Source organism: Cariama cristata, unplaced genomic scaffold (genome assembly GCF_000690535.1).
Source record: "Cariama cristata isolate BGI_N322 unplaced genomic scaffold, ASM69053v1 scaffold14399, whole genome shotgun sequence".
NCBI lineage: Eukaryota > Metazoa > Chordata > Aves > Cariamiformes > Cariamidae > Cariama > Cariama cristata.
This window is the reverse complement of record NW_009635391.1, coordinates 1-25032: the sequence shown is the minus strand read 5'-3', so window position 1 is coordinate 25032 and position 25032 is coordinate 1. Positions and strand designations below refer to the sequence as shown.

Sequence of the window (25032 nt, the reverse complement as noted above, 5' to 3'; positions counted from 1 at the left end):
GGATCTGTACTGACACGGGAATGGCACATAATGTAATTATACAACTTTCCAGAGAAGAAAATCTAATTAATGACACTGACTCCTTGCTCTTACTTAGGTGTTCAGTATGTTTTAATGCTACCAAGAATCTTACAAACCCTGTCTCCAAATACTGACTGCTCCATATAGTCAGTACATTTTAAAGCTATTAAGAATGTTACAACCCCTACCTCCATGTACCTGCTGATCCATAAATTAACATCTAAGCAAAGATGTTACGGTATATGAGGATGTTTTTTATAGCTATGGAACAGATGTTGCTTCATGCTCTCTTTTATGAGAAAGATTTGATGAAAGTTTGATTTGGTTTAGATAATGCTATTTTCCTATTACAGAAGGCAAACGCTTGTATTACTGTCACTGAAACAGAGTCAACTATGCTGCTTTTTCTTTTTTGGGGGGGCCCGAGTATGGTTTTTGTTAACAGTCCTGCAACTTCAGCATGACGCGGGCACTTGAAAGAAACCACTGTTCCTCCACCTGGTCCCCGTCCCCACTCGGATGGTTAGCAGCACTCACAAACAGAGCTGGATCTTGCAGCCCTACTGAGTGCCCCGCTGACCAGGTGATGGAACAGTCAGCACTTCACTTGTCCTGCACCCAAACAACAGTAATCTTAAAGGAAACTAAAAACAATTCCTCAAGCAACAATTTAATGTTTTTCCCCAGCCTCAGGCAATTTTGTTGAAATATCCCCTACCTCAGACTTGTTCAAAACCTCCAGTTGACTTATCTTGGCAATAATGAGCTGTCTCAGGGTCTCTGGGTTCTTCTCTGTGTCGCTGAAAGGGTTATTGTGACACTGCAGCGACCGCAAACTCGGCAGTTTATCAAGCTCATTGATAGATGACCACTGAAATGGAAGGGAAGGGTCTTTTGAGAAAAACGTGAAACGTAATTTCAGAGCACTTCAGAGTGACGTGGACTTTTCCTGTACAATGACCATGACTGAAACTATTCTTTTGGTCAGCAGAACCAAGTACTTTCATCCTGTTCATTTAGCTAAAGAAAAAAAACTGCATTAAATAAAAAAATAAAATTAAACAAACAAGGAACTAGCCAGCATTTTAGATCATTACAATTCTGCGAGAGGAATTACGAGGTAGCAGAGGGATATAACTAGCTACCATAAACATGTTTAACTGAGACATTAAGAAATGTTTTCAAATTTTAAAATTATGCCTCTGTGTTGATCAAAGTATTCTGTAGTTACCTCAGGATCTTATTCACATAATCAAAGAAATTTTAAAGCAGCAAAGTGCAAGTTACTCTTAAACAAGATTTACAAAATGTGAAACTATCACAATCGAACCTACCTCTGATATTTTATTGTCATTTATTGCAAGGCGTTTTAGTGAGGGAAACATTTTAGTCTTGCATCCTAGGAAAAAGAGTAAATTTAGAAGGCAACAGTGAAAACTTTAAATAAACAGAATTATAAAGCTATAAATAAATTACTTCTTTTACGTACCAAATCCAGCATCAGGGAAGTGTATAGAAGTCAGTCCAGTGTTTCTAAGTATTAGTTGTTCTAATCTGAAATTTAATAGATGCACTGATTACTGTACATGGCAAAGGAAGTTTTTTGTAAAGAAATACTGCCTCTTTTTTTCTTTTTTTTTTTTAAACAAAGATCTAATAAGCTTTTGACATGAGGCATAATCACTGACAAATGAACAGCAGCTTCTCAGACAGTACCCAGACTTCAGCAGAGTGTTCAGGGAATAACTTTTCGCACAACAAGTGCAGTAATTTCAAGCTTTCAAAATGGCTCCTGGATATAAATGGTGTGATTTTTTTTTTTTCTCCAAATGATGTTTTTAAATAGCTTGTGGCTATTTAAAATCATGGCTCCTATTTTGGTGTACAGTGCAAGATAATAATTCTGCAAATTAGCAAAATTGTTGTATGAGTCCCACAATTTTCCAGTCACTGTAATTGAAGTGCTTAAGGAACACACCCCTACTTTCCCTGGATGGTAGCCCCAAAGCAAGGAATCACAGCTCAAGCCTCTAACCACCGTAAAGACGCTGCTATTGAGAGTAAATTGGAAGAATCTGTGTAAAGGTTATTCCTACAGACATTCTTCTGAGTAAGTGGAAATACATTTACCCAGTGTAGTATGGCAATTATACTGTTTGGGGTTTTTTGTTTTGTTTTGTTTCATTTGTGTTGTGGTTTTTTTGTTTGTTTTTTAACATTTTGAAGCATGTCTCTTTCAAAGTCTTTAAGCTACCCCAAAAAAGCACTGAGGCTTCCAAAAGAGAGTGCCTGCACAGAGGATGTGCCACCCACTTCTACCAGCAGAGTAACAACAGTAACCTTCCCCATAGTTAAGAGCAGATAACAGAGAAGAATTATTATCCCACTTTTTTACCTCTCTCCAACCCCTCTTTGTTTTGCTTTACAAAGGACAAAGAAGTTGGCACCGCAGGTGACAAGTGCTCATGGCAAATGTCCATCACCAACGATCTTTAGTGCGTCAGCCCCAGGAGGGACACCTTCCAACAACCTGCCTGATGGCTTTCCGTGGGCTCAAACGACCCCGCGATGGCTGTGTGAGACTGTCAGGGTCAGAAAACTGTTCCTAAGAAACCACTTCCATAGCTCCTTTGCCTCGCTGCTCCACACAGACTCTACAGTCCTGTCATCTTGGATAAAACCCTGCATGTACTAATATATAAAGACCTTAGTAAGACGATAAATCACTTTTGTACGTATACAATGAAAACCTAGTAACATACAGCTTAAGAATGTGTTACTATACAACAAAAATAAAATTAAAATAGCTTAGTTAAATAATTCAGGTACTCTCCTCAAGAGGGCAAAAATGCCTCTGTTTCAAGAGTCCATAAATCTTCCATGCAACATCAATGCTATCATATTTCATAGAATCGTTATGGTTGGAAGAGACCTCAAAGATCATCAGGTCCAACCTTCCACCCGATGCCACCATGCCCACTAAACCATGTCTCAAAGCACCACATCTAAATGTTTTTTGAACACCTCCAGGGATGGTGACTCCACCACCTCCCTGGGGAGCCCGTTCCAATGCCTAACGACTCTTACAGTGAAGAAGTTCTTCCTAATGTCCAACCTGAACCTCCCCTGGCGCAACCTGAGGCCGTTTCCTCTTGTCCTATCGCTGGTTACGGGGGAGAAGAGACCGACCCCCACCTGGCTACCCCCTCCTTTCAGGTGGTTGTAGAGGGCGATCAGGTCTCCCCTCAGCCTCCTCTTCTCCAGGCTGAATACCCCCAACTCCCTCAGCCGCTTGTCAACAAAGACTATGGAGATGAATACCCAGGACAAAGAATTTCCAGCAAATTTAACAGCTACCTGGGGAGATGTGCTATTAGGTGCAGCTGATTTCCATCCAGTAACCGGTTGTCTGAAAGGTCTAATGACTTCAGGGTCTGCAGGACATTATCAGGCCTGGCCCATTGCAAAAAAACAAACACAGAACATTTAAAGTCATTTGTTAATGAAAACACTAGTTTTCTATAACGGCATGCAAATAATTGTGTGCATTTATAAATGTTTTGAAGTACATCAAGTCTGCATCATTTATTTTACAATTATGTCATGGTGATGTAAACATCACAGGAACGTAACTTTATCTGCTATATAACTTTGCGGTACATCAGCCACAAACGACTGACTTATGTTACTCATCTTACCTTTCCAAAACTGTAATATTATTAGAAGTAAGGTACAATTCTTCAAGTGCTGGCCATCCCGGAGCACAGAGAAGAACCTAAGAGCAAAACTTCATTTAATACAACAAAAGTTGGGAAAAATTATTCCAGAAATTATACTTTATCCACATTTCCTCAGAACGTGTTCAGAACAAGCCACAGCTCCCCAAACCAGAGAAACCAAGTATTACGGATTGCCGAGTCCTCCCTTTCTTCCAGCTCTTTCCTGTGTCTGGATCTACCCGCACAGATGACATCAAAGAGGTTCTGCGCTGTCACAGGAGTTACAGTGCCAGGCTTGAGGCTGCCCTACCTCACACGGCGTGACTCGGAAAGTGAGTTTGTTTTATTCAATAGGGTTGGAGCGATCAGATTTTCCCTATGATGCGGTGAGGAAATAATGGCAGTATATACTCGACTGCTAACGGTTCTGGAACTTCTGCATATCTCATCAGGTCTGACAGACTTTTAAAATGTCTTAATTTATCAGAGCCTGAAGGTTTCTCTGTCATGGGACTGTGCCAGCACGTGAAATCACTAAAAATCAAGAATTGCATTAAGTCAGCACATATCCTGAAGTTCTCAAGTACTTTAAGGAAAACAAATTAGTTCAAAAAGGCTACAAATCGAAGAAAGATGCATTTGTTTTAAATCTTATGATGTCCTGAAATTACATAGAAATTATTATAAAATAAAGATTTTTTTTTTTTGCAAACATCTACAGCAGGTAACACAACTTTTAAAAATAAACACTTACTACAAAGCAATAGAAATTGCTGGCATAAACCCCAGTTTTGTATGCGATTCTGACAGTGTCGTGAACGTTGCATTTTTAGCAGGTGGCGTTCCATAAGCACTGGAACTGATGATTTTCTACAGATTTGTGCCTGTGAGTCACAAATTATTTTTTTCAGTGAGGTCTTTTTTGTGTGTATTCTCCAGAGTCAAATTCAGCATGAGCTCATCCTGGTACTCCTTCCTTGGTTAGGAAACTTAAGAGAAGCTCTTTCCTCCATCTACATTCCTATTTTCTTGGAACTTGTAGGTAATAAGTTATTTGTAAGCCCCCATCTCTTTTCAAAATGTGCTTGTAATTGGCTAGCAGATTCAAAATTTTTGAGGTACAAGAGCAGAGACATACACACGCACGGCACAACCTCCTAAAGCTTGTTTTTACAGGAGGTTACAAAGGTTAGAAAGCAGTGAAGTTCAGAGATCTGGACAATCAAATTCAATTTGTTACGTATACAGCTAATTGATTCTCCTATAAACGTCCACTACCCCAGACACCAAAAAGCCTCCTTTCAGCAACTGTTCTTAAGCCTGTTACAGCTGTCGGAAGTTATAGAGCTGGGTGTATATATAACTGTCTCATTATATACATACAATACAAAATATTAACACTGAGATCTCTTCAAGCAGTGGTATGATTTGGGGCTCAACTGCTTCACTCCCCAAAATACAAAACATCATCCTGCTGCCATAGCTGCAACACTTGTTGTTCTATCTGCGTTGATAAGTTTACTTTTCGCCCTCCAGAGCAAGAGCAGGAAACACCAGTATTTTTATCTCTTTAATTTGGATAGTGTTTCTCTATGTCAACAAGACAGACCAAAATAGTTTATCTATTAGTGACGAGGAAGCATGAAAGGAAGCCTGCAGAGTCAAGAGAAATTAAGTACATTTTCATGACGGAGAACCTTTCGGGGGGATTGCCCACAAAAGCCCTGCATTGTGATGGATGGAATAAAAAAAAACTGCACGAAACTGATGTATCAGAAGACTTTCCAACAGACCGGCCAAATGACTAGAAAATTGCCAAACCCAAATGATAGTCACGTCACAATTCTAAGAAACTCAAACTGCCGAATTTTCAACTATGGCTTAAAACAGCTTCCATATAGAGATGAAAGTTCACAGATCTGACAGCAAACTAACACTCAGGAAAGACTGGGGGCTTGTCGTGGATAGCTGGTGGGGAGGTTGGGGCGAATAGCCAGCGGGATAAGCCACTGCTGATCAAAAAAGAAAAATGGAAATCCAAGACCTATTGCAAAAGAAGTAAAGACGACAAGAAACAATTGTCACCATGTAAGTCCATGATGTTCCTGTATTTTTAGTCTATTTATCCCAGGAAGCAAATAATATAAATGGGAAAGGTACAAAGAAGCTTAACAAGAATCATCAAAGCTATGAAACAGAGAATAGCTGTTCTCAGTTACTTGCATATAACATATTGGGAATTATCAAGTGAAATTATCAGGCAGCAAGACCAAAAACCAAAAAGAGTATTTTTTCATACAACATATAATTAAATTGACGTTAAAAGATGTGGATTTCGAATTTATCAAATGGGTTCTTAATACAGTTAGATAAATCATGAAACAAAAAATCCAAAGATTAAATACAGCTATACAGTCTCCAGCTCAGGAAGCCACAGAATTCCAGATTACTTTATAAGAAGCTCTTACCACGTGCCAGCCCTTCGCCTAGAATTTTGCCCAACTACCTGCTACTTGCCAGTGTCAGAAACACGCTCCTGCCCCTCTGCTCTAACCCAAATTTTTCTTTTACCCTGTACAATAGTAGACTATCTTACAAATAAAAGATCTTAGTTTGAAAACCAAATGACAAATGTAACTTTATGATCTAAATGCTGAATAAGAAAAAATGTTTCTGGAGCCCTAAATATGAATTCATTACCCTCAAATGCATTACTTCAATTTCTAAGTCAATGGTTTCTAACGGTAAGATCTTTTACAGGACATCTTTCCCCCTTGAAGGTTATATGTCATGTTTTGAACAATCAATTGACAGTTATACAGTAACAAGCTCTTTTACTGATGTATTAATAGAAATCTCAGATGTATTTAGATATATGCATATAATATACTAATGAAAGAACTTTTTTGAAAACGGATGCTCAAGACATGTAAATGTGGTGTTATGCATAATTGCGTAGCAGTTACGCATGTCCCTCTACTGTGCAAAGTATTTCAACACAGATGAACAAATGGAAAAAGACCCACAAACTTTCTTTTTTTTTAAAAAAACTATCCCCATGCCATATATTCTTACATACGGCAATAAGTTATTTTGAAATGCTGTTCACCATTAAATTGTTTTAATTTTAATTAAAACATTTCTAGGATTTTCAGACGTTGCTTATGTTCCCACTGACAATCACTGTATTTCTCTTTTGCTTGGATCACATTCAATATTATTTTCTATTAAAAAGTTGACTTTTCAAAGTAACTCCCCACAGAGCTTAAGCAGTAACATTTTCAAGTGGTTTGTTCACAGAGTATTAATGTCAGGTAGGTCCCTTTATTTTTTCCCTTTTGTTTGGCTGCCCTGGAACACCACTCTTAAGCACAGGCTTGCATCTCCCTGCTTGAATGAACTGAACAAATTTCAGTTTTATAAATAAGATTTCTGAACCAAAAATGTCTTTACCGCCCATGATGAATGGTCAGCTAGAGCAGAGCTTCAAAAACAAATGCAAGAGCTATGTCATTTTAAACTGCTCTCACTAACCTGGGGCTTCTCTCTGCAACTGCGTTACTCAGAGAGCTCTAACCCACCTGAAGTAACGGCTCCGACCAGCCTTTCCGCACCCTTTTTAAACACCACAACGCACAGATTTACTCTGAAGAGCGCTAGACAACATTTAAAGTGTTTGTAACCATTAAATTCTTCCACTCACTTCACCGTTCACATTGCTGCTGTTATGGAAGGATGATCAACCGCCCTAGCATAAACCGCACTGATGGTTTAAGAGCACGGTGAACGGACATTAAAAAAAAAAAAAAAAAAGAAATCTAGCAATGACCCTGCTCTAGCCCTGCTGCGAGAGAAGAGAATGAAGAAGTTTCTTTCTACTTAACTCAAACCCTAGTTTTGGCAAGTGCTTTATTACCAGATAGCGGCTGGCAGCAAAAATGTGAAAAATCAGGTAATTTCACAATGCACTAGATACAAAATCTGCCCCTGAGAAATTCAAATAATGGTCTGGAATTTACAAGCCATTATAAGTAACGTGGCATTACCGAGATGTGCTTCATAAGCCCCATCTGAAAAAAGGCACACTGCTAACATATTTGACAACAGGACTTCCATTCTTAGTAAGATGTCACATTAGACATCATTTAAATGTTTGCACATTTCAGTCCCTGAAACGAGTCAGACCTTTTTTTATTCTGCGCTGTATCTGTGGTGCATATAACCAGGCATTATGTATTTCAAGAACTGCTGGTACATGCAAAGATACTAAGCCAATCTCTGGCTGATGCAAAGTGATGCCAAAACAAGTACTTCGTGTCCTAACAATGTAACGCTCTTTCCATTTGCATTTGTTCTATTACACGCATAAAGATACAGATAAACCTTTAATAACTACAAGGAAACAAAAAGGTTTTATTCACACAAACCTTTGGTTTATTATACTCCAACTGCTTTATCTTGACTTGGCAATTTACAAATGTAGATGAAGTTAAATGTCTCTTATTAGACTTCTGTGCCAATGTAACTTCCTACATTATGTAGGAACTACATCAGTTACTACGTAACTTACACAGTTATGCCACAGCACCTTTTCTAAGGATGATTACATTTCAGTAGAATAACATCACGCGTAAATGTTTATTGTGCTTTCCTTGCCTCAAAAACCTAACAATATAAATAAAAACAAAACCAGGAAAGGTTATTACCTCTGTCCATGTTATCTCAGTTTGATTAAGTGCCAGAATCCTCAATTTTGAAAATACACTGGATACGTAAGTTGATGTGGATGGAAATGTCATTTTGTTTTCACTGTGTCAAAAAGAATAATTATTAGCATAATGAATAATTGCATTTATTTAAGTCATTAACTTGGAATTATATATTAAAGACAAAAACAATTTACACAAATTTCAAAAGTCGCTGCCAAGGTGTCACACACTTTAAAATATTATAAAACACCCTTCTAATTATATTCAAACATACTCTTTCCTAATTTACTTTCTTACTTCATGAATGCATATTTATTCACCTGTGGCCGCCTCCGCCTTTTTCCTCCACTAAATTTTGGATATGAACAGAATGATTTTCATTAATAATAAATGAAACAAAGTCAGATTTTGGGCCGAAACTCCTCAGTGTCGACTGAAAATAAAGAGCCTGCATGACTATCCAGACCCCAGTAAAACAAAAGGATGTAAAATCCACTCTCGATAGCAAAATATCACTATAAAATAGTTAAAAGATTCTCAACTCTGCAGTCTTCAAATTAGTTTTCATTACTCGCCCCCAAGCAAAAGTTTTTATTTCTTTCCTAAGGTCTGATCTACCTGCATATTATGATAAAAATCTCTCCACGCAGTTACACTTACATACTCATGCGTTAAATTTCCCCATTTAAACAAGCTCTTAGAGAGCCGGTGGATAGCTCATCACTTTTATTCTTCTTCCAACATTCCTTGCACAAAAGACTCAGTAACAGACCTCCCTGCTAATGTCTGTCTTTTTTAAAGTAAACAGAAGGTCAGAACAATAAAACACAAATTCAGACTATTTCAGTTTGTACTCCTAAGTGTCAGATAACGGCATCAATCCCATTTTGCTTTCCAATTTTATCACAAATAACTTCTGAAAACCCTTCGGTCTTGACTACACTTCTCAACAATGAAAACCTGAAAAATGATTCTAGGTGAATTAAAATAAATTCTCTGTATTCTCATGCATGCTGATAATAATAAAACATGACAACATATGCTCTAGGCAAAGTTAGATTTACAAATAGCACCCAGGCTGCAAACAGCTGTTCGGTGCTAAATATTGAAGAAAATGGAAGAGCTACAACTACTTAAAAAATGCATTTTTATCACATTAACTATAAGAACAAATACAAAAACTGGGGTCACTTTTATTAAATTAACTTGGTATTTATTTTAATTTAGCTTACATCACTTTCAATTGTTTGAGCTACATTGTGTGTACTGCACCATGAAGGCTTTGGAAGCTGCTCAACTTACCACAGAGCTCCAAGACTCTAAAAAAAAAGTCGTATTTTGGGTTTCTGCCTTCAGTCCTATTGCCCTGCTGCTGTCTTCAATGACCAGTACGACCTCCAAAGCGGCCAAACAACTCTGCTTACAGAGTCAGCAGTCAAGGTGTTAACCTTGACAATAAAACAAATTTCCTCAAGTTGCAGCTATAACATTAACTTCTCAAAATTAGTGGTTTAGGCTGCTACCCGTTTACAAACTTTAATCCATTGTGTTAGTTCACACCAGAAAACTAGTCTGGCACGTGCCAGCAACAGCACATAGGTGTGTACTAGAGATGTTCCATATTTTGAAATTATTTTGTGAATTCTTTCATCTTTTGATGGAATTGCAGCTTTATTTAACAACATCCTCCCTCCTTTTCCAATGTCATCGCTGTACAAGAGATTTTCCCCTAGGTCTGTCACCACGATCCATCCACAGTTCTTATCAGCATCATTTCGGGACAGGAATAGACTGGGTCTTGGGCTACTTAAGGTTTGGTTAAAGCATTCTGGGTATTTTAGTTTGGTGTCAGGACATTGCTGGTAAAGCATAATTCTTAAACAAAAGTGGGCTCCTAAATAAAATCTTACCTGAGCAGTCAGAATATATCAGCAATAATAAAACCCAGAAATTGGAATGACATTAAAAGAAAATGAAAACATATTTACTTTACAGTTTTTCTACATAGAAAAAAAATGTCTAAGCTCATGAAAAAAACCCAAACAGGTTTGCAAACCCAGAAGGCAAACAGATAGCTACTGCTAAACCCAACTAAAAAATGCTAAGCAAGATTTGGAAGCGATAAGGCTGTGTTACTAGCGCTTTCACAGGCAAGCTACAAACTCCCGCAGCAGCGTCACCTCAAGGTCTTGCCAGCGCAGACCCCGCACCCCGGGGTGCCAGGCAGACCCTACACCCAAGTATTCGGAGAGACTGACCTGCCGCACAGGCATGCGGCACATTTGGCTATGTCTGCTGGGGAGCTGGTCTCCTTGCTGCGAACCAGACTCCTGGCACACATGCAATGTGGATGCATACACATGGTAAGTCAGTTCTGCCTTGGGGCAAACTAAGCTTTAAAATCGAGAGAATTCATTGTCTTAGATGTCACAGAAGTGTATAAGGGCATCTTATGAGGCCGTAAACCTAAGTTTCTATACTCCCTGTTTCCTCATTTCTATAAAAGGACCCCAAGTAAATTGTTTTACCTTCAGTCTAACTGCTTAAAATAGTCTACAGCACCCTGTAAAAATCTGTAATGCATTTTAATCCAGTCTCCCTAGCCAATAAGCCAATTTGCATAAAAATTATGAAATCTGTTATGTAGAACTCATTGACAAATGTCTAAATTCCTATAAATGTTTAATGGCTGAAATCTGTATTCTATTTTTCAGACAACTGTCATTTTTCTAATTTTACAAAACTCTAGTCAACATCCATCTGTCCCAAGCACTTTTCCAGAATTTAGTTTTACATAGATGCTAAACATCTAGGGTTCTAGTCTTTCCTTGAAAAGGGATGTCTAAAAAATAAACAACTCGTGTGTGTGTGCTATAAGGGCAAGATTAAAAAAAAAAAAAGTATTAAAAAACTTAGTTCCCATTAAAATGAGTATTGAGGCATCCAGTTACCTTTAGAAAGCTGAACCCGTATCTAAATGAGCCTCTTTCTTTTTGTCCCTACTCCAAAGGAACAGAAACCTGAATATGAATATTTATACCTGATATTAAGTGTTTCCAGATTTTGAACCTGAGAAGCAATAGCTGTTACTGTCTCCCAAGATGATAACAGATTTTTTGATAGATTTATATTCCTGATATCTGAAATTTCACATTAAGAAAAAGAAACTGATCTCAAATATGAACTTCCTTTTTCAGAAAATAGAATTAGGGTTTGTTTTTGAATCAAACAGAAATAAATTATATTTGTTTGGGCTAAGAGATACTACTGCTCAGTTATAGCAAATTTTATTTTGGTTTGTGGTACGGAAGTGGCTTATAGTTTTATCAGAGAGCTTAACTTTACAAATCCTAAAATTGATTAATTTCTGTATTGACGTGAACTATTACCAGTCCTTATAAATGAACAAACAATACTTGCTTTGTATTTCTGTAACATCGCTACCACATGCAGTATAGTGAATACATTATTTATTATATATTAGAAACCTCTGGTGCCTACAGAACATATCAGTTGTATTTCTATGGGATTATCTAGTCTAGGGTTAAATTTTCAAAAAAGCCCATTGCTGGAGCCTTCTGAAATTGCAGTCACAGTAGCAACCTATGACAACATTTCTATTTTTATCCACAATTTGCATTTCCTCTCAAAAATTGTAGGCATCTATTTTATAACCCTGTAAACATTGCATTAAGCTTCTAAACAAACTGCACTTTTAAACATTTCTTTAATAAAAGGATACAAATATCATTCATTGAAGCGAACACTTGGAATGCTAAAATATGTACGTTCTTTGTGGTATCACGCACTATAGCAAAAAAGGATACTAGCACACGTTCTGCTGATTTCCTCTTTCTGACCAGCACGGCTCACTGCACACTCACGCACCGAGATATCTACCAGTTGGTTCAGTTGGCTAAATGAGAAAGAATATTCTGTTAAGTAATCTTCAAACAGAAATAGGTATGTTATATAAATACCTGGTGGTTACAACTAAAGAATATCCTTTTCATACATATCCTTCTCCTTTGCAATTAGCAATGCGCAGATTGCTACATTGCAGTGTTTTTCTTACTCGGAAACAGACACATCTCTTATTTTTTGCTTATATATTGCTACTACAAAATAGGTCTGGTTGAACCACAATCCCCAGCCCCCCAAAAATACCAACCAACCCTCATCCAGCTAAAAAAAAAAAAAAAGAATGATAAAACAGAAAAAAATATAGCTATGCAAATTGGAATTTAATTAGAGGTTCCGAGTTAAAGAGGTTTCTTGTAATACTTTTGCAAGAGGTTCGAAGTTATTTGGGCATTCTTTGTATCACTTATCAAAAAAGACAAAAAGATAAAAAAGAGTATTTTTGACTGCTTAGTGTGTTCTGGGAGACAAAGGGAGAATAGTTGTGGAATATCAGCTCAGGAGGAGACTGCCACCTTTGATACCCCTCTACTGCTGGAGGTCATTAAAACTGCAATCTATTACACACCATTGAGTTACTTCCTTTCTTACCCTTCCAGATAAATGAACATGACATGAACTAACTGAAAAACTTCTTCACCAGCAGCACAGTGACTTTCTGCCTTCCCTCTCTTAGTTACAAAATCATTACTGATATGAGTAGACAAAGATGAAATAATACGTACAATATTAAGAAAACATTAAAATACACCTATTTAAAAAGGACCATGCATGTGTATAATGATTGCTAATATCATGATAATTTATCTCACTCATTCCTCCCCAAATATCATCACTTCTTACTTTGCGAAATCAAAATGAGGATTGTGTGCACTCAAACACGACATAATCCCGGTTCCTATTTTTAAAGCAGGTAAATTACGAAGCCACAGTAGGAAGATTTCTTGTCCCTTCCACCACAGTGCAGTTCAGCTTACTTTTGCAGATGACAATATTATATGCAAGGGAGCCAGTTTCCTTTCCTTACAGTTGAACTACTACTTGACTAATCGATGGCTAATAGCGTGTCTTAGATTTTCATATATTACTCTTGCCTTTGTTGTTCTGCAATAGAATCCATGCCAACAAATTCCACAGTCTTCTTTCCAAATACTAATGTAGTCTCTGTCCCATGTTGAACATCTTGCTGATCATTCAATCCGTACCGATCCTTTACTGCAGTAAGAAAATCTACTCCAAAATTTGCCTTGTTTGGCCGGATAAACGATCCTCCTCTAGGATGCCTAGAACAGAGCAGCCAGGAAAAGGGGAAATACGAAAAGTTATCATAAGAATGACTAGTCTCAAAAGCACTAACTATTACTTTTTTTAAGTACTGGGAGCCAAAGCAGTCAAAAGGCAATTCTACAGGCTAATTTTAGACATTGCCGGTCCCGCTCAGTGAGACCGGGTAAGACTTGCAAAGTATCTTTGATAGTATTTGACCCAACAAGTTCACATTGTGAGATGCCATGAGAACTGAAGCACCAGATCTCCAAATGTACTTGCAGATTAAAATTACAATGTCAGTGCCATTTCTAGAAATAGGAGCTCTGTTGTTTCCAAACTCATTATGAACTAATTTTTTCCAGAAAATTAAGTTTCTACCTATGGATAGACACAAAGTTACCTAAATCATACAACAAATGTGTCTGGAGTCTCAATCACAGCCTCCCATGGGAACACTCAGAATAGTCTTTGCCTCGTTACATTTGACTTGAATAATTCACTTTTAATTCTAAGAGAATGCAGCCTTCTCCTTCCATCCACACAAACGGTACAAGATGCAAACTGTACCACTTTGAACTCTTATACAAACTCAAACTTTTAAAAATTTTGATACTAACTCGGTAACAGTTTTGAAACTGAATATTCAACAGAATTATCCAGCCAATGCCTGTTCTACACAGTCCTATTAAGCTTCTTAATTTTTCTTGAGCACTGGAAAACTTTATCGCGTGACAATTTCTTGCCATGCAATTGCTTTGACAATTTCTACCAAAGTTAGGAAGGAAACACAGTATCTCGGAGGAACCGGCAGAGACAAGTTGCGGGAATGGTATCACAGAGCAGATGGAGGATCTGATAGGAGGATCAGCCAGAAAACAGCAGGAAGAAAATTGGTAGTTATGATTACCTGTCTGCCTTCCAGCTGAGAAGAGTACAGACTTTGGTTGGAAAGTACCCAGGAGGAAGAAATCACTTATGTAAATAAAACTCCTCTTTTCAAAACAGCATGTAAACGTCAAGTGGCCAATTAGCAAATCATTATATAAACCACCAACGCTACTGAGTTCAAAATTCTCTCAGAAAAACAGTAACTAGAGACTCTGAATCCTATGGACGTATTATGAGTAGATGGAATAGCTGGGGCACCATATATTCACATTTGTGTTAAAAACACAGTACTGGACATTGCCAGTGCCAGTTTCATTCATTAACATTTCAAATGCTTATTTAAGTACTCTCATATCCTAAAGAAGGATCTGAATAGAAACTAGATATTATTTACCCTAAAAAAAATTTTCAGTCTAGTTTTATAGTGACTAAGTTTAGAGCACTAAATCCAGCGTGTACTTTCAGGTTCCATAAGCATTTTCAATACTCAACATTTTTAATCCAGTAACCTTCTCTTAAGTCTTTGCTTCCATTCCTTTGAAGTTCTTCATAGCTTGCAAACATTTGGCTAGTTTAAATGTTAAATTTCCTCAAATGTAAAAATTATGTGACTCTTTCTTAACACCACTACTTAAACCAGTAAACGACATTTTCACCATCTTAACTATAATCTCTCTTACCCGCAAAGTGTATCACTTTTGCATTTAATTAAGTCAAACAGCTTCATAGATGGCAAATAGTGCAGGATTCTACTTGGGGCTCTGGAAAGAAAGCTTGTCTATCTGTAATTCACTCTCGGTCCTGCTGTATGTTTACTCTGACATCTCCTGTGCTTCTTCCTATCACCTTGATTCTCCCCATTTTGTCATTGCCATCCCTCTGCACTCAACAGTTCTGCTACTTTTCTTCCTCTGCTTTCCCCAACCCTCTGACCAGAGCTAACCTAGACCCCCACATCTCCATCCCTCCTGTCATGCCATTTACCCTTTGGCGTAGCCAAGCCCTTTGGGTCTCTCCCTCACTATCCCCATTCCTAAGCCCATTTCTGTCCTCTTGAGTCACCATTTCTATCGGCATCTCCTTCCTCATTGTCTTTGCAAGAGCCAGTTCTATCCCTAGGAAAAAAGCAAAGGAAACCAGCTACCTTGCCCCTTGTCATCTGAAGCTACAGGAGAAGTATTGGTGCATTTCTCTCTCAAGACCCTTCTATTTCTTGTTTTGATCACAGAAAGATCATAAGGTTTCTCTCGCCTGTTCCTATCACTTCCAAGCACTATGCATGCTATCTTATCTAATGTATACTCAAATCCATTCCACAGCCTACGTTTCCTTTTCAGTTCCATTCTATTAATTTGATCTACTTTTTCAAGAACTGTCACAGAGAAGGACAGAAAAGGAGACTGCAATAGGAATCTATTTTCTGACAAAATGATTGTATGTTCAAGGAGAGAGGTCACTTACCTGTAACTCGTTTTCCCTAAAATACACTGCCTATATTGGTACTGTACAAGCCATATGTACATATCAAACAAGCAATGTACAGCATCTGGATTCATGAAAAAGCACATCTATTAGCAATCAGTCTCCAGAACTGGGAACTAAACAGATAAATCCTAATCCAAAGAGTCATCCAGCATGCATATCATGAGATGAAGAACCTGCAGACTACTGATCAACCTGACTGAAGCTGAACTTTCACAAGTCTGAGAACAGGGATTTTGCTCCCATGTGTGTAAGATGTCCTGCAGCCAGGACAATACACTGTGCAGAAATGAAGCGGCAGAAGATACGCCCCACTTTCCTTAAGCAGAAAATCTGAAATATGCCCAAGTGGGGCTCTGACAACTAGCTGGCTCTGGTTAATACCGACACTTCTTAGTGACTTTTAAAATAGAGAGGTTGACCCCAATCTCAGAAGTCAGCTTGTAGGACACTTCCTATTCATGATTCAGTAGCCTGAAGCAATACAGCCCATCTGCTAGCAAGCCCAGGGCCCTTGAAAGTTACTCATTAAAATTTAGATTAGCTATCAGCTTCTACTGGTTAACCATTTCCCTGAATAACGAAGAAATTTGGCATCATTCTTCTTTACTAATGTAAAACAAAGTGGTGGCACTGCTCATCATTACAGGTGCATGATGGTTCTTCATATGCTACAGAAATGTCACACACACACTCCTCAGTACCTGATGAACAACGCAGTACTACGCAAACTGTGTTCTGCCAACAGTTACGCACTTGAGCTGTCTGACGGCAGAAGCAACCTGATCTGATCTAAGAAGAAAGATCTCAGCTTTATCAGCCTAGATAGTAAAGAGGGAGGAAAGGGCTTCTTTGCCCAGTACTGGCTGTTTGCAATGATTGTCTCAAGGCAATTACCATCATGACTGGGGCACACACACTAGAAAGCTCATAAAGTGTCATAAAATATAGCTCGTTGAATTCATGCATGTCTTCTCTAGATAGGCTCTGAATAAATCTCTACCTTTTAGGGGAAGTTGCTCAACAGACCAGATTTCTTTTAGAAGAATCTACACACCTCAGTAAAGAAAACCCTTCAAGTTTTAGAACAGTCTGTGGCAGCTCAGCTATGGCATCAAACAACACTTCTAAGCGACACCTAACACTAACCTGTTATGGTGTATCGAATTCCTGACGGCACAGCATAAGTTTTGCAAATATCAGCAAGTACTCAAAGTTCTTGCAAGTTTACCTTAGTCAAACGGACATGAAAGCTGAGTCTGAGCTTTCATGAAACAAGGAGACGGAGAGACAGACATCTGCAGTTCCAGATGCTATCTTAAGGTTCTGCTGGGGCACAGGACACATTTGAAGAGTTGTTCGGGACAAGAGTTACGTTTCAACGCTGTTCTGTTGACAGTAGAAGTCTCTGATGGGCACGGTGACACACAGTGAAACAATCAAAACTTCCTAACCAAGACCTCCGGAGGATAAAAGGAATCTTGGGAACGCATTCTCCCCTTGCTAAACAACAATTGTTTTTTCTTCGCAGACACTAAAATGATATTGATGTCTTCCTATATTTGAAGAGTTTGTTTGTGCTCTAAGTAGATATTCCTGGAGGCAAATTTGTCATTCTTGAAGGAGAGAGAGTCTAATTTAATATAAACAGATCTTCTTTTAGGCAGGAATATAAATTTCATGTAAATGGTGACATCTGATTGGTCACAACTGCTGTCTGTAAATTTAAAACCACATCCATATGCAACTTATAAAACCCACTGAAGAAGGAAAAACTGTAAACAAGTGAGGCCTTTGCCAGGTTAACTTGGCACTTCAGGACTACACAAATATACAGAAGTCAAAGTTCCCACCAGAAGAAAACTTCCCAACACAAAGTGGGGGAAAAAGGCCACAAAGATCTGAGAAGCAACTGCAATTTTGCCAGGCTGAAAAGATCACAGAAACAAGCTTTACTACACTTCCCTCTGTTTCTCTGGCTTGCTGTGAAAGTCAAACCTGGGGAAACGGATTACAATTTAATATGGTCAATACTTCTAGTAACAGTATCTGCTGAAATATGAGGATTCCTCCGGAAAGTGATCTCGGAAGAACAAAACATATTCTTTAGCAGAGGGGATGTGTTCCTATCAATGATGACTCCAAGTACCACGAACGTGTGATACAGCAGAATGTTACTCCCATCTTGTGAGGTAAGCAGAGAAGTATGTCATCTCCTGCTGGGGAATAAACACACCTCTCGGAGCAAAATGGCAAGGATAAAAACAGCTGCTAAACCAGCAATGCCTGTGGAAACACTACGTGTGAATGTGGAATACTCAAAACGGACCAAGAGGAGGGCTAAGGAGGAAGATGATCCTTCTGCCAGATTAAACAGGGTGAGGGGAGGACTCCACTTGATGGGAAGCATAAAAGAAGCCTGAATATCTGTAACTGTGGAGAGAAAAAAAGAGGGTACCAGAACAGCAGTCAAAACCTGGTTTCATGCCATCAAAAGTCACCCCACCTGCAGCACACCTTTGCCTAGCCCAGACAGAGCTGCCTCCTGCTCAGATGCCGAGGTGACCCAGCAGCCAGCGAGGACAGACGACGTGGGGAGGAACATACAGGCCTGCCATCTCAGTGTGTATGCATGACCTTGGGGGTGCTTTCTACCAGCATGCACACGGAGGGACACAGGAGCTGGAGCACCCACGTCTTCCCAGGGAGGGGTGTGCAGCTAAGGCATCAGCATGCCTAGGGAGGGTGCATGGGCTCCTCACCTGCATCTCCCAGGGGAGCATGTGCATTTAATTGTGTGAATGGGTCTGTGGGACAAGAACTTCTTTGAAAGCACACTCATGTTTCAAAAGCTGTATATAAATTTGAATGCTATTTTAAGGCTTGATTACTCCTCATTTCTCTTGAAGGACTGTAGAGCACAGTTTATTTTAATGTCATGATACACTACTGCAACTGACAGCTAAAATAACAGCTTCCTCAGGTATTAGGAAACAAGATTTTATTATCAGGAGGAAAAAAAAAAAAGAAAAAAAAAGAAATCACAAAAACGCCAGTAGAGTATGCATTGCCATTTCCAGCTAATCCAGAGTTATGAACATGCTCATGATGTCAGCATATTTTGAAGTACGGCTGTTTTGTTCTTTGGTTCCCATATACTTAAGAAGTTTAATTAGCACCACATAACATATGACCCAGATAAACATGTTGCCATGAAACATAAAAGTTTAGGTCATACTTCCAAAAAACTTACTACAAAGACCACATACAGCTGTAAGCAGACCTACTGATTTACCCAAACAAGGACTACAAAGAAGATCCTCTGGTAATGAGAATCTCAAATTCAGTTTTATTTTCCTCATATGATCTCATTTTGAAATGTCATTTATGTTTTTTTAAAAGTATTCTTTTCAAATTTACCTTAAAAAGAATTTTAAAATGGCCTTTCATTGCATTTGCTTACAGTACAAGCTACTCCACCAGCTGCTTCTGCTTATCAGAATTCAAGGAGTGAGCAAATTAGGCTTGTAAGCAAAGGATACTACTACTAAGGTTTGTGGAAACAAAAAAAATATTTTTATATATGTATTTACATTATATAAAGAAACATAATTACCCCACCCCCAACCAGCAGTAGTAAAGAACTGACATTTTAGGTTGGGGGTGGGGTGGGGTTTAGCATCTTTTTGATAAAATAAGGTAACCATTTTTTACTTAAGTTTGCCTACATCTTCACAATTGGTACATGAACTACAAACCAGTCTGCACACAGAAAGTTAGGTCTGTGAGTCATGGTTGACTGCTGGAACTATTATTTATTTTCTTAGATACCAGCAGGACTTTCTCTCATTAGAACAAAGCAGAGTACAAAGAACAGGTATTGTAAGAACAATATGTTTAAAGATCACTACATTTAAATTTGTTATGGGTATATGCAGCTTCACTCAAACAGTTGACTCTTAAAACAAGAATTGAGATCACTATCTGAGATCTTATCTCCTTGGAGCGCACTAAATGGTTGCTAAAAAAGCAAGAGCCTATACAAATGTATACAAATATTACACACACACAAATGTAAAACACTCGAGTTTCTGAAAAACATCCACAGCATGTTCAATTCCTTCTGTCCAGAGTGATTCGGAATGGCCAAGCAATTACTTTCATTATTCTCCTACAGCAGAATATAACTAGCTTCAACTTGGAAACTGCTTCAATTAAATTCAAAGCATTTAAGAAACAACTTCTGCTAATACATTAATTCAAAAGACATGATTGCTCTAAGACCATCATTTCCCATTCTTTAGCTAAGAAAAATCCAGCAATGTTGGATTTTTTTCTTGCATTAAGTATGCTTATCCTCCTTAAGCCTTGCTTTATTATGATTAGATACAAGGGAAAAAATATCCAGTCCTCACATGTGTTTTTTAAAATTTATTTATTTTTCTAAAGAACAGATTTTGTTTTATCATCTCATTTTCTGATAATGAGCTCTCTAGGGCTTCCACCTCACCCAAATGTAGAAGTCAAGAAGATACAGACTAAGAATTCTGCGTTGCACTACTGAACATAATCTACCCCTTACTTGCAGCCAAACAGGCACAAACAGGGAAGAGAGAGTATTCCCAGCAGTGATTTCAAAATAGCTACTTTTAAATTTTGAATTATTTAATAGATAAATTCTTCTGCTGATTCAGTCCAAGACCAAATAGCTCTACTTGCTGGCTTGAGAACAACTTTGATCTGAACTGATAATGAAGTATATTCTTCAACAAGCCCTGAACTGCTGCCAGGTCTCAATACAAATACAGCAGCCTCCTTTGCTACCTTGGGGAATTCCATTTGTCTCCAGAAGATCTTTTGGCAGATACAAAACGAGACCTACTTTCCCCACATACAGAAATAATAATTTTAATCTCTTTCTTTTTTTTTCTTCTATGTGACATTTTACAACAACAGTTCTAAGTCCTTTCCACATCATATTTCTATATTCAGACAGGAGAAAGCAACAAGGCTCATCAACTCATAAAAATGGAAATGACCACAATTTTCACAAGTTGAAAACACATGCACTGTTATTACACGCTTTTAATTACTCTTTTGGAGGAAATTCTCAGAACAAATTTTCTCTGTCAAATCATCCAGTGAGAGCAAAACTAAGTACATGTACAAAAATATACCACCTCTGGCTCTGGAAAAATCCTCGAACCATGACTAGCCTAAGCTAGTGAGACTCTGGAAAAACTGGCACTACATACTTACCTTGTTCTTTCACACTTCTCCAGTCATTTGCTATTAGCCAACGTCAGAGGCAGGAAACTAAGCAAGACAAGCCTTCGGACTGACCTAATCCAGCTGTTCTTATGACTTTCATTTACATGCAAGTTGAAAAAAAAGATGATTTGCTTATCCCCTATTGATGGCTTTAACTTTTTCAAGATAACTAGCATAAGGAATTAATTTCAGAGAAAAGTCTTCTTACATTTTCCAACAAACCAAAGCAAAAACACATCCAAAAGTAAGACTACAGACAACTTTTAATTTATTTTCTTGGTTTGCCACTTTCATATTTTCAAAAGCCTTCTATTAATTCTGAGTGCTCACTGTCACAGGATTTGATTTATATTAGATTTCACTTGAATGAGCACTTGAACAGTTAGGAACAAACTGTAATCAAACCACCCTTTTACAGTTATTACCAGCTTTGGAAAGCAGGAGGTGGAAAAAGACCTAGAAATCTCTACATTTCATCTCATTAACGTCAGACTGGCTGCGATCCAGTAGTCAAAACAAACATCCATGTAATGCCACATCCTTTCTCCAAAAGCTGCCAAAAGAAAATGGTTGGGAAAAACACAACAACAGGGCAAGTATCCTAATGATATAGCCACAGAATATTCTCTCATCTTTCACCACTTCAATGCTCAGGAACTTACTGAGCTAGCAGCCCTTAGTATTTAAGAGCCATTGATTATTTTTCTTCTATGAATTTGTCCAGTTCTTTTAACTCACAGACTTCCAACTGCTGCAGTGTCCTCTGACACAGGTATCGACAGCTTGCTGCTGTTAGCACCAACCCTGGAGTCCTGTATTCCCCAATTTCAAACATGCTAAGTGCTCAAGTCTTTAAACTTCAATGTAATGCATGCATATACTTAAAAGAGCCCACACAGCTATACTGTGTTTTGCATATACTAAATGCAAGCAAACATACTTAATAATTCCTTAGTGATACAAATATAACCCAAATCATTGTAAGGAATGTGGTATTTTCCCTTAATAAGATACACGCAATTCACCTTAAGTCCAAATCTAAACTATATTTGAGACAGTTAACACAGACCAATATTTTACTTCAGAATTACCTAAGGAAGGTGAGTAGGACATACTGACTTCCTTACTAAAGCAGAAGGTCTCAACCTACTACAGGTAACATTAGTAACATCCAAAAGTCACATTTTATTACATACATTTTTAAACATGACTTGTATTTTCTAAGTATTTACCACACTAATCCCTGTAACTGGATTGCTAACAACTCAACAGACTTTTTGGCATAGCTAGTCATAGCATTCAGATTTATTATCTTTTTAGTATCAGCCAACTGATAACAAAAGGGTTTGCCCTAAAAATTTCAAAAGGGCATTTTCCCATGACCATCTTGTCAATACGCATGACATGTCAACACTGTGAATGAACTCACCTGCACCTAAAATACTGTGTTCCTTCATAGGTACCATCATGCTTTCCTCTCTGAGGATCATCCCATTCCACACCAAGCCAAATTCCTGAAAAATACGGTAGATACATTTTCAAATTTATGGCATCATAGCCATAGAAATCATGGTTGGAAGGAATCACTGAAGTTCAGCTAGCCTAACCTTCTCTCTCAAAGCAGGAGATTATAACCAGCACTAGAACAGGTGAGTTAGGTTAAGTCTTTAACTAGTCAGATGTTGAAAATCTCCAAGGAGAGAAAGATTCCAACTTACCTGGGCAGCCTATTCCAGTGCTGCATTATTTCTGTACAGAAAAAGATTTTCCTGCTGTCCAATTTGAACCTTTCCAGCCACAATTTGTGGCCATTGTCCCTTATTATATTATACTAACAATCTAATACTGGTAAGAAGAATTTGGCTCTGTCATCTTTGTTACCGTCTGTCAGACGGCTGCAGGCAGCTATTAGATGCCACTCAATCTTCTCTTCAACACACTAACGAAGCCCAGATCCCTCAACCTCTCTTCACAACAGGCATACAAGATCTATGCCCTTGACCACCTTGGCAGCCTCCCACTGGATCCTCTGAAGTTTATCCACATCCCTCTTGAATTGGGATGGTCCCAAACCAGATACATTATTCCAAGTGCAACCTTATCAAGAACCCTTGCCCTGAGAAGGGGATAACAGCTTCCTTTGATTTGTTGGCCATGTTCATTGTTCTAAGGTAACCCAGTACAACACACATCTTGCTTGTGACAAGAGCTCGCTGTTGGCTCACGTTTGTGACAGTATCCTCCTTAACTCCCAAGTCCTTTACAATAGACCCTGTGGGTTGCTAGTGCTTCCTGGTCCGTACTGATACCTAGGTTTATTTCCATTACACCTGGAAATTTATCCTTCCTGAATCTCTTAGGCTCAAACCTAAAGTTCATAAAGCTTGCTCTGGACTGCAATTCTACCTTTTGTCACATCAGCCAGCTGAGGGCGAACGCTGTTCATTATCTGAGGCACTGATGAATATGTTTAACAATACAGACCCCAGCATTTATTTCTGTAGTACTCACACGTTACCAGATATCAAGTCACTGACTACCACTTTTTCATTTAACAGAGCTGCGGACTTTGAACCCACTTAACAGTCCACTCATCTGGCTTGTATTTCTCCACCTTCCAAGTCAGATTCTGTTAAAAAACTTATTAAAGTCAAGGAATATTACATCCCCCATTCTCCCTTTGTCCACATTCCCAGTCATATCATCACAGAAGATAATTAGGTTTGCGAAGCACATGTTCTTTACAAGTATCAAGTATTCCCAACTACCATCTTGTCCTTCGTAGGCTTGGAAAGGGACTCCAAGGGAACATGCTACGTGATCTTTCCAGGAACGAAAGTGAGGCTGATGAGTCTACACTTCCCTGGTAATCCTTCTTGCCTCTTCTAGAACTGCATGCAAGGCTAGACTCCTTCCAAGCATCAGCAATCTCCCCATCCTGTCACCACAACTTTTCAAAGATGACATATAGTGCTCTCACAATCAGACTGGTCAGATCTTTCAGCAAGCTGGGCTGAGTCTTACTTGTCCCCATGAATTTGAATATGTCATCAAAGGAGTGCCTAGTCTGTTGATCTGCTACTGCTGCCTGTCTCTTTCCTTCCCAGACTATGCCAGTACACAGAGATCTGTTCGTCAAAACTCATGGGAAAAGGAAGGCACTAAGATCTTTCCGCTCTAAGAAAAAATGTAACCAATTTCAACCAAAAGTACTTCTTACACTCCTTTTGACAACTCTGACTTCTAAAAAAACCCAAGGACTTATCTAGATTAGAAGTTGCCATATTTACACAAGAACAATGACAAAAAAACAATTTGTAAATTGCCACATTCTCCTCGAAGAATTCATTTTTAATTAAGAAGAACATAATTAGTATTTTGAAACGAACCATTAAATATAAAGGTTTTTTGCTATGGCGCCGTTTACCTGCTGTAGGAGGCACGCTGCCGACATAGCGCACAGTTGCATACTCCGTGCCGCAGACGACCCTCCGCCCCAGCGCATCGGAAGGCACACAGGCAGCCATCCTGGGAGAACCAAAGCCCGCGCTACGCGCGGCCCTGCAGAGACAGAAGCAATACCCCTAACACACACAGCTCGCTGCTTCCATAGGCCCCCTCCCTCGAGTTCCCTGTTTACTGCCTAGCAGCATGCTGGACTCCCAAAGCGCGTTTGGGAGTTTGCCCTCCCAGGGCTACTGCCTGCGGCTCTCACATGCCCCCAGCGCTCCCGCTGCGGCAGCGACCCCGTG

General features: G+C 38.7%; 1 protein-coding gene across 1 annotated transcript in view; it reads right to left on the bottom strand.

Annotated features, from left to right (window-relative positions):
• The window catches only part of TBCE (tubulin folding cofactor E), a 28121-nt gene extending 3314 nt beyond the window's left edge, over window positions 1-24807 (bottom strand). Inside the window, exons 1-12 of the mRNA XM_009707536.1 lie at window positions 24708-24807; window positions 22710-22794; window positions 13465-13653; window positions 12277-12365; window positions 11490-11589; window positions 8447-8549; window positions 3720-3796; window positions 3379-3474; window positions 1511-1575; window positions 1356-1420; window positions 740-892; window positions 1-4 (exon numbers count right to left, since the gene is read on the bottom strand). The exon at window positions 1-4 is cut by the window's left edge and continues 180 nt beyond it. Of these exons, the coding sequence (XP_009705838.1) occupies window positions 1-4; window positions 740-892; window positions 1356-1420; window positions 1511-1575; window positions 3379-3474; window positions 3720-3796; window positions 8447-8549; window positions 11490-11589; window positions 12277-12365; window positions 13465-13653; window positions 22710-22794; window positions 24708-24807 (1126 nt within the window). The remainder of the gene's footprint in view (window positions 5-739; window positions 893-1355; window positions 1421-1510; window positions 1576-3378; window positions 3475-3719; window positions 3797-8446; window positions 8550-11489; window positions 11590-12276; window positions 12366-13464; window positions 13654-22709; window positions 22795-24707) is intronic.
• Between the last annotated feature and the right edge of the window lie 225 nt (window positions 24808-25032).